The 10,145-nt window shown below is 41.8% G+C and overlaps 1 protein-coding gene across 1 annotated transcript; it reads left to right on the top strand.

Moving 5' to 3' along the window:
* Window positions 1-359: 359 nt before the first annotated feature.
* UTP6 (UTP6 small subunit processome component) lies at window positions 360-9,769 on the top strand. Its single transcript, XM_054170871.1, has 19 exons — window positions 360-486; window positions 564-648; window positions 1,205-1,246; window positions 1,330-1,422; window positions 2,054-2,101; window positions 2,210-2,273; window positions 2,791-2,909; window positions 3,138-3,215; window positions 3,620-3,701; window positions 3,963-4,044; window positions 4,208-4,392; window positions 5,146-5,225; window positions 5,854-5,931; window positions 6,087-6,266; window positions 6,932-7,012; window positions 7,808-7,917; window positions 7,999-8,065; window positions 8,350-8,422; window positions 8,940-9,769. The coding sequence occupies exons 1-19, from the start codon at window positions 395-397 to the stop codon at window positions 9,095-9,097; spliced, it is 1,797 nt and encodes a 598-aa protein (XP_054026846.1). The 5' UTR covers window positions 360-394; the 3' UTR covers window positions 9,098-9,769.
* The last annotated feature ends 376 nt before the right edge of the window (window positions 9,770-10,145 follow it).

The raw sequence follows: 10,145 nt of genomic DNA, 5'->3' as shown, positions 1-10,145 counted from the left end.
TGCTGCATCTTGCTGGAGGTTCTAACCCTGGAAGTGTTCAAAGCCAGCTTGGATGGGGCCTGGAGCAGCCGCATCTAGTAGATGTCTCCGCCCATGGTAGGGGGTTGGAACGAGATGATCTTTAAGGTCCCTTCCACTTCCATGATTCTATGATCTCAAGAAACCCAACTCCAAAATAATTAACGTTCACAAATAATTCTCTTGCACCACCACTTCGAGAAGGATTTCCTGTCGTGCTGCTTCAGCGTAAGAACTCAAAGGCAGAAGGCACCGGCGGCGCCAGCAGGGGACGGCAGAGCGGCACCGTGCACATGTCCCGGAACTTGGTGCCGGCGCGACCGGAAGTGGCCGCGGGCGAGGCGCGCGCGTGAGCCTCCCGGGTGCCGCAGCAGCCATGGCGGAGCGCGTCGAGCAGCGGGTGGAGGACCGCGTCCCGGAGCTCGAGCAGCTGGAGCGGGTCGGGCTGTTCACGCGTAAGGAGATCAGGTGAGGGGCTGGGGCCGGGCCAGCGAGCTGGCGGCGCGGCTGAGTTTGAACCCCTCGCTAATTGCTTGTTCCCGTAGGGCCGTCCTGAGGAAGGTGTCGGCTCTGGAGTACAAAATACAGCGGAGAGCTCTTCGGAAGGAGGATTTCATTAACTATATTCAGGTAGGCTGTATTGGTGAGCAGAGCCAGCTAATTCGCGTTGTAGATCCATTCTTAAGTGACCCAGGTAGGAAACGGGCATCTGGTTGTGGTCTCTCCTCCCCTGTTCCCCAGTGCGCATCGTGGAGGGGTTTATTGGCACAGGCTCTTCGTTACCCACAACAGAGGAGGAAGCAGAGACCAGGAACTGCTGCCTGAATTTGCTTTAAGAGAGTCTTCTATCCTCTTGTTCCCTGATGCGCTGTGTAAATTTTAGTTAAGTGAAATGAGCTTTTTCATGGCATTAGAAGTTTGGGTTGTGCATTGTGCACCTAGGAATGTGTGGGGTGCTGACAGCTCAAATCTATAATATGTGCTATACAGATATTGAACTGTACTTTTAGTCAGCCTTAGAAGAGTAGTGACCTGGCTGAAAAGTCATTGCTTATGTTTTCCTGCATTTAATTTTTATTGCCCACCTGATCAGTGTTAGAAAACTTAATTTCTTTTTTTTGTTTGTTTACTGTTGTCCATCTCTTTGTTTGCTTGTAAATACTTTTTTTTTTTATCCTCATTCTAGTATGAAATTAATCTGCTGGAACTGATCAGGAAAAGAAGAGCAGTAAGTTTTGTTAATTATTTAGAATGCAAAATATTTCATGCCAAATTGTTTTTGTTGCAATAAAATTTCCTTTTTCCTTCCAGCGCATTGGATATTCATTTAAGAAGGATGAAATTGAGTTCTCCATGCTGCAGAGAGTCCACAGCCTCTTCAAGCGTGCTACAGGAAAATGGAAAGTAAGTTTGGGTCTTTTGTACCGAGAGGTTGAAAAATGTGCATAGAATGATTTGGCTGTCATTGTCACTAGGTATTTGTTGTATTACAGAACAGTACAGTAGAAAAGAGAAGTGGTCATCTGGTCTTGCAGTTAGCAGTAGCCTAGCAGCAGATCGTTCGTATCAGATAAACATTTTTTTGGTTTGGACACAAACAGCGTTTAGTCCATTTGAGTCATTAGTCCTTAACAGTATAGACTCATACTGCAATGTGAGTTTAGTTTGTCTGTGTGCAGGGACTAGAAATGGAATGTAAACAAAGTTTTCATCTGCTTCTGGAAAAGACTGTCATCTAATAGTAAAACCTGAACAAGATGCCTCAGGAAGCGTTGCAGTGAGCTTGCTGTGGCATTTGGAGTAACAGATTTGACTGAAAAGGCTGCAAGGGGGTACCTTGAGATGGGAGGGCTGGGTTTCCTTGTTTTTTTTGCAGGAGTTTGAAGATCTGGAGTTAAAAAAGGGGGATTTGAGGTTCAAAATTCATTCTCTTTGCATGCCAGGTGATTGTGCCAAGGACATACTGTTTGCTTGTTAATGTGCAAGTATTTGCTTGCTGTACTCTTAAGGTTGATTTCCCTTTCATTTCCAACAGGACGATGTCCAGCTTTGGCTGTCACATGTTGCATTTTGCAAGCAGTGGGTGAGTGTGCAAAATCTGAATTTTTGCCTGTAATCTTGTGTCATGAAAGTGTGGTACTGGTGGTTCACTTTGCTACCAGAGCAGGTAAACAACCCATTTTCTTTGCAGAATACAAAGCATCAGCTCAGTAAGGTGTTCTCTTCCATGTTGGCCATTCATCCCAACAAACCAGGTAAATAAACCAGTGGGGAGTGCTGCGGAAATGACCAAGCATAGATTGTATAGGGTTGGTTTAAGTTCTTGCAGATCACAATTCAGTCTGTTGGGGTAAAAGTTCTTGCAGTCTTTCCTTTGCCTTGCTGCTATTTCAGAGGGAAAGGCTCTGACAGGGGTTGTGCTGAGCAGTCAGGGTGATGTGAAGGGGGGAAACCCATGGTCTGAATGACTGTTTCCCAGGCAGACTGGGGACTAAGTACATGTTTCAGAGGTAGGAGATGTTGAGTACTCGCAGCTGCTTTTTGGCTTCTGAAGACCTCACTGTACAGCATTTTTTCTGTAGCTACACCAGATTAAACTTCCTGGATCGTCTTTGTTCTGTCCTTTAACTTGATTTTACATGAGAGATAAGCTGTCTCTTACTCCATTGCTGAGCTCATCAAACAAAACTAACCTGGAGGGCAGCTTTAAAATGGGTTCTTATGACCAGCCACTTTGCTTTAAAATGAATTTGTTTGTATCATCTGTTGCAGCACTGTGGATTATGGCAGCAAAATGGGAAATGGAGACACGGCTGTCATCAGAAAGCGCTCGGCACTTGTTCCTCCGCGCTCTGCGCTTCCACCCGGAGTGCCCAAAACTTTATCAAGAAGTGAGTTCGTGATCGATGATCAGCTACTTGATCCATTAGAGCAGATCAGTCCATCAAGTTTCTCAAACTGGTCTGAGAAAACTAGGAAAACTTTATTTCTCAGATGTTGTGCAGTGTTGGCAAAGTCCTGATTTGTAGCTCCTCAGCTGGCGCTTATTTAACCATGTTTGTGTTCTGAGATGTTCTATGACTTATCCCCACCTACACAATAATTTCATTCTCTTGCAGTACTTCAGAATGGAGCTGATGAATGCTGAAAAACAGAGGAGGGAAAAGAAAGAATTTGAACGAGCAAAGATGGACTTGGTAGGTCAGCTGAGCTTAATAAAGAGATTCTGTCTGCTTGTGTGTCATGCATTTGGCTGCCTAGTTTCAGGGGCTCTGTATTAATGATTTGCTTGAGAAGAGCTTAGAGAAACATTTTGTTCATGTTCTGTGCCTAAATTTTTCAAGTATTTGCTCAGCTCAAATACTTGATACATTGGTTTTTTTCCTTTAAGTTTTTAAAGCCTTTTGTAACCTCTCTCAGTTTGAAAGTCAACAAAGGAATAGCTAAACTTGTTGTTTCTGTATAGTTAATTTGTGCAAATTAAACAAAGATAGATTTAGGTGAAGAAAAACTCAGTGTCTCACTTTTTTTCCATCTTTGTACAAATGGTAGCTGAGAAAGGAAAGCATATTTTTCAGTGATGTTGTGCTTGATGTTGCAGGGAGAATTCAGTTTTTCTGAAGAGATTCTCAATGGGGAAATGGCTCGCATCATCTACAGGGATGCTGCTCAGAAAATTAAAGGTGATGTCACATTGCTGCTACTTACTTAATAAGAGAATTGTCACCTTTAACTCTCCAATAGCTCCAAGGTACACATTAAGATACATTTTCAAATGCACTATTTCTTCAGTAGAACACTGAAATCTATAGAAAGCAAAAGTGTTCTCTCTAGACACTTAAATGTTATCTGGGTCTTCACAAAAGCTTGCAAAGAGAGAGAAATGAAAAGTGTGCAGTGGATGTTGTACTCAACTGTCTTTTTTTCTCCCTTTTAAAATGTAGGTGCTGAGTTCCATCTGGCTGTGCTTTCCATTGCAAAGCTCTTTGATTTTACCCAAGATTTGCAAAAAGAAATTCTTGAAAAGTGAGGTCATGGCTTTGTGTTATGGTTTTTCTGTTTCTTTTATTTTTTTTTTAAGAAAGAATGCATTTGGTAGCTTAGAAATTAACTGCATTTCTATAGCAATAGAACACTTCTAAACATACCTGCAAAAGGTTGAGGGGTATTACAGGTGTGGGGTGTTTAGTTTGCAGACCAAGTTTGCTGATGATCCTCTTACATGGGAGTACATGGCCCGTCAAGAGCTGGAGCTGGGGTCTCTTCAGTGCACAGAACAGAAGAGCACCAAGCAGAAGAGAGTGTCTGAAATGACCCAGAGAGAGGAACGCTGCTGTGCTGTCTTTGAAGAAGCTGTGGGAGAAGTGCCAACAGGTGAGTTCTGCCTGCAGTTCAACATCATTTGTCCTGGTACTTTAGCATACTGTGAAAGTGGTGAAGTAGGTACTGGCAGGCTGCACCATACCTAAGGGAAGACAAGCAGCTGCTTTTTGGGGAGTTATTTTATGGATTATTTTCCAACACATTTATGCTCTTGAAGGAGCTGCTTAACTGAAAGTGCTTTTTGTTGATTGTTTGCTTCATCAGTGTTATTTAACCTGTCAGGGAAATAGAAGCCCAAAGATGAAGAGAGAATTGGGAGTTATAAATAGAGAGCATTCCTACAGGCTGGTTTTTTTTTTTTTTAGGATCTCAAGTATATTGCTGGTTAGTTGTGACTAAGCCATGTTTTTGAGTTGCTAGCGGAGTGGATCTTCAATATCTGGCATTTTCCTTACTCTTAAAAGAGACTGTGAAGGGACTACCCATGGAATGGACTCAGTCATGGTGCTTTTACTCCCTATCCTCAAGGGCCACTTCTCGACTGCTTTTGTGTGTCCTCACTCCTGCAGGCCTGTTGAAAACAACAGGCAAAGGTTGTGACAGTGTGTGCTGAAGCCTCAACTGAACTAAGAGCTTGATGCTCTCTTTAGAAGGAGGTCCTGGCTGCAGCTTATAATGGGGAGCAGTTCTTAAATGTCAGCATTTACAAGAAAGTTGGCATGAACATTTGGTGCTTGGGTTCTTTGTTCCTTAATGTGAAATAATTGTGCTTACTTGTGTGATACCATCCATTTTATTCTACAGAGGCCATGTGGAAATGCTACATCACTTTCTGCTTAGAGAGATACAACAGGAAAACCAACAGTGCAGAATTAAAGCAAAAGGTAAAAGCTTCCATGACAATCACAGTAACAAATCATCCCTGGGTTTACTGACTTCTGTAATCTATCAGAGAAGGAGCAAATGTACTTTGACAGTTTATCAGAATACTGACCCAAGGCCATCATTGAAATGGTTTAGTCTCCAAGGGGTTCACTTTTACTGTTAGGTTCACATGTGGCCTGCCTCAACACGAGTAACTTGGCCTCTTGGGATGGAAGTTAAGAGAGCCAGCTTGTTAATGTTCACTGCCAGTCCTGCCAACCTATTCTCATTCAAAACCAGAATGAAGCAAAATGAGTCTTGCAAATAAGTCTGAGTAAAGTTTGGTGCTGGCCCATGGGCATCTGGATTTTTGCAGCTCTGCTTATGTGTGGCTCAGTGAATTAACTCATCATCCTGTGCAGTTTGCTTCCCTTTTAATACAGTAAAAGAACGTTGCTGCTGTTCTTTTGCTGCTTAAGGAAGATGTGTAATTCAGATTTCCTCTTCATCTTGGAAGGTACCTAAAGCATTAGGTACTGAATTTCAGTGACATGATGATACAAGTAACACACTGAGCTTCATGTAATGCTGGGATCTGCAATATGCAGGAATAATACTTATTTTCTTTTTCTTCTCTGTTGGTTCCAGAGGCTGGAGAGGACACTGAGTGTGTTTGACAAAGCCCATGAATCCAGTTTGCTGCCAGAAGCTCTCTATAAGCAGTGGGTAAGAACTGACAGAAAAATAGATGCATCACTTGTGTGCCAGTCTTTACTATTTTAAGTAGGAAGAAATGTGGGCAGTGTTGTGTTCAAATCCTTGCTTTTAAACAAGGTATTATAAATTCCTTGTGGTGATGAACTCGATCTGTTGGGTTTTAGCTTCAACTGTTGCTGGAGTTCAACCTCTCCAAGAAGGCTGTGGAGGTGGCAGAAGCTGTAACCAAGCGCTTCAGCCTGTCAGTGGAGGCATGGCAGATGAGGCTGCAGGTGCTGACCCAGTTGAAGAGTGATGATGTGACCCAGTGTTTTGAAGAAGCCATTAAACACATGAAATCCAAGGTCTGTTTTGATTTTATGGGCACTAGTCTTGGGCAGGAAATCTCAGACTTATTCTCTGTTTCCTCTCCTATAGAAGTTATTCAAAGTCCCTAACCATTTTAAGCTTGGAAACAAAAACTTGACATTTCACATGCCCATTACATTCAGGAGCATTAGGGAATTGTAAATTCACTTCAAATTCAGTTTTAAAGTGTGATTGCTACTCTTCTAGCTGTCAGATGGTGTTTTTTGTGTCTTACACGGACATGTTAGACATATTTCATTTTCTTCACTGTCCTGGCAATCCTGTTTGTATGTGTGGCATTTCAAGCCCTGAATTATCTGTATGCTCTTTAACTGTTCCAATTGAAACCCTGAGCACCAGAAATGAGCATCCAAGGAGATGATTGCTTCTTTCCATTTTGCTATTTTCTGAAGTTACCTTTGCATCAGCAAACACTGCAGTGCAGAGAAGCTTGTCTCATCCCTGACAACACATCTTGCTGTTGTCTATTAAAGTCCTGTAAGTAGGAAGGGAAACAGGAAGTGATTTTTGTGAGCAGTCCAAAGTTGTCTTATAAGAGCTATGTCTAAAGGACATTTTTTACAGTAGGTGTAATACAGAGCATGGTGGATGTGTTGCAGTCTATTTCTGTATTTCAACCATTTATCTGCTTACCATGCAGGGGACTTTGCCATTGTGGACCCTCTGGGTGGAATGGAGTGAAGGCACAAACAGCAAAGAAGACACAGAAGCTCTCTACCAGGTACTTAGCCAACAGAAATCTTCTTTTGATGGCAGTACATAAGTAAATAGGAACAGTGTGTTTGGACAGAGCATGTAACAGAGCTTTACATTGCACATTCCTCATGGACGTGTTAAAGAATTTAAAGTAAAGCTCCATATGTTACCAAAAACCAGTTGGGCATAGCTCATACATGTCCCTGTGCTTCCAAGACATCCAGATGTTTGTAAGCACAACCAAAAATGAACTGCTTTGTGGGCTAGAATTTCTGCTGTTTTCAGATGTTTATCTGAATGTGGAAAAAGAGAATTTCCTAATCTGTGTGAAAACATCAACCTCATTAAAGAAAACTGGGACTTTAATCTCACTGTAAATTCCTTAAGTAGCTTAGGGCAAAACATTTTCTCCTTGCCTGGCATGTTGGTTTGCTTTGTTTCCTGCCCCAGTTTACAATATAAAAGATGTCTTTCAGGTAAAAGCTTTAATTCAGTTGTTTGCAGAGCATTGTGAAGCCTTCTGCATTAAGGTTGTTGGGGAAATGCCAGTTGCCAGGTGTGTGTAATATTGCAGGAGACTATTTTAGGTTACAGCTAATATTTTAATGTGAAAAATATTGGCTGTGTTACCTAATGGTGCCTTTTGAGGCACCATTTGGGATGCTTTTGTGCAGTACTTTATCTCACTTACGAGATCTGCCTTATGTCAGATGCCTAATTAGGAAGAAAGTGCTATTTGCTTTCTTCTCCCTTGTTGCCTTGTAATTGTAGCTTAATGTGGCTGGTTTGTTTTTCTGTTTGTTCCTTTTTAAACCTGCAGAAATCCTTACATGCCACAACTCCTGCTGAATCTGTGACTATGAAAGAAAAGTATCTTGACTGGACTTACAGAAATCATGGTTATAAAAAAGTTAAAAAAGTCTTTACCAGGTGACAAATATAACCTTCAAACCTGATTGTTCCATGTGTTAAAGGGCTTGAAGTCTAAAGTTCCTTCTGTTTTTACCTCAGCCTGTGTGAAAATCGTCCATTTTCAGTTGACTTCTTCAGGAAGATGATCCAGATAGAAAAGGAACAAGTAAGTTGAATGTCCAATTAATGCCTTGTGTTCGTGAGATACACTTCTAACTTTGGACTGAAATAGGAAACTGAGGACTTGTGAGTAGTGTTACTGGTTTGCGATCAGTTCGTATTTGTCTTCTAAAGTTGATTCATAGCATGTAATGCAAGTTCCATGGTAAGTAATATTTGGCTCTGTGTGTGTGCTCATGTAATTACCATGACTCCTTTTTAAGAATCTAATCAAGCTGCAGATTCACTTCTGTATAAAGTAAATGGCCCTTTAATACCTTCCTTTGTCAGAAATCCTGCAAAATGCTTCATCTGAGAGAATACTATGAACGTGCCTTGAGAGAGTTCGGTTCGACAGATTCTGGTAATGGGGTTTGACTTACTTCATTCAGTGCTGCCTCTTTCTGCCCTTGTGATTGTGCTGTCATGTACAGTGGAACTTATTTCTTCTGTGCTATTAAGTGAATGACACTGCAGCACCCTTTCAATTGCAGTGCAGGGTGGCTGGTCACAGATGACTTCAGCAGAACTAGTAGCAAATAAGGCATTACAACTGATGGCAGTAAGAGATGCAGATAACCTTTCATTTGGATTTGCAAACAGTATGGAGCTATGCTTTTACAATCAAGGTTTCTGCAGTATTCCTTTGAAGAAAGTAAACAATTCCATGATTGCTGTGTTATTCTGAAGACATCACTCTTCCAGCTGGGAATAGAGCCCAGGCTTTTGGTCCTCAAGAGACACAGGCTGTAGTCCCACAAAGTAAACCACAGTGCATTAATAATGGGGACATTGACAAAAAGCAAGCTTCTGGGCTAGGTTTGGTGTGTTTAAGTAACATCCACTCAAATCTAACCATGGCTTCTGTTGGTCTTTTAAAGATTTCTGGGTGGATTATATCAAAGAAGAGCTAAGTCATCCCCAAGGCAAACCAGAAAACTGTGGAAACATTCACTGGCGAGCTATGAAGATGTTGCAGGGAGACCTGGTGGAAGACTTTGTTTCCAAACACACTTTATTGCAAACTGGACATTTATGAAAAACTATAATTATAACATGACAATGCTCTTTCAAAAAATGTCTTTGTACAAAAAAATGTGTTCCTGGATGTTACTAAAGTGGTGACTTCTTTATTGTCTATGTGGGAAAAAAATAATCTGCCCCCCTGCAGTTGCTTCTAGTGTTGCTTCTGCCAGGGGCAAGTTCAAGAGGAGAAAAAAAAAAGGTGTCTCTGAGGTTGTTCTTCACTAGACTTCTGAGAGCAAACTCCTTCCTCCTGCCTAAACTTTCAGATGAAGGAGTCATAATGCATAAGGTTTGACACTCTGGAAAGCTAACAAGTGCAAAACCACCTCTGGCCGGTCTTGGTGTTTTACTAAGCTGAGTGATGAAAGGTAGAACACTGGAGAAACAGGCTGTAGAATTCTGGTGTTTGTTTCCTAGCCTTGAACCAACCTCTGACCTACTTTGTGTTGGTGTCTGAATCAGAAGCTGTAATGCTGAGAGGGACTGAAATGGGGAGGAGACCTGAGATTTCTTACAAATGGCCCTGATAGGACAGTACACAGTTCTGATCCACTCTTCCACTTTCTGCCCCCAGTGCCTGGAAAATGGGTAACAATTTTTTGAGATAGTGCTGTCCTTGGCTGCTTGCAGGCACTCCTTTTCCCATGTCAAACCCTTTACATCAACAAAAATGCTCTCCTTGGAGCAGCAGTGTGCACATAGGAACATGAACATGAGTTCCTTTATCTGATTTCCCCATGAATGGATGGTGATATGACAATACAGAAAAATAGTTCTTCAAGGTTTTCCACACAAGTAGAAAGTGCAGCTCCTGTGGAAACAAGGTTTGAAGCAAGATTGATTGCTCTTGACATTTAAGGTACACCTTCAGCCAGGCCATTTTCTGTCTTCCTACTCAGTCCTAGCTGTCTCATGCTTTGCCATTGTGCTTTTCCTTTATTAATCACTCCTCACATCCTGTTATTACTTTATCCCCTCTCCAGAATTACCTGTCTTCCTTTGTCAGTTGCACAGTAAAAAGCTTATAAGGGCAAAGTTGGAGTTTGGGGGATTTTTTTTTT

This window comes from Dryobates pubescens, chromosome 20 (assembly GCF_014839835.1).
Source record: "Dryobates pubescens isolate bDryPub1 chromosome 20, bDryPub1.pri, whole genome shotgun sequence".
NCBI lineage: Eukaryota > Metazoa > Chordata > Aves > Piciformes > Picidae > Dryobates > Dryobates pubescens.
The sequence above is the reverse complement of the archived record's forward strand: the minus strand, read 5'-3'. Positions and strand labels throughout refer to the sequence as shown.

Bases quoted from the DNA above. Each gene is read 5' to 3' on its own strand.
- UTP6 (XM_054170871.1), top strand. From the start codon at position 395: ATGGCGGAGCGCGTCGAGCAGCGGGTGGAGGACCGCGTCCCGGAGCTC. The intron at 1,247-1,329 runs GTAAGTTTTGTT...TTTTCCTTCCAG, and splicing joins TGATCAGGAAAAGAAGAGCA to CGCATTGGATATTCATTTAA. The intron at 8,066-8,349 runs GTAAGTTGAATG...TTCCTTTGTCAG, and splicing joins TCCAGATAGAAAAGGAACAA to AAATCCTGCAAAATGCTTCA.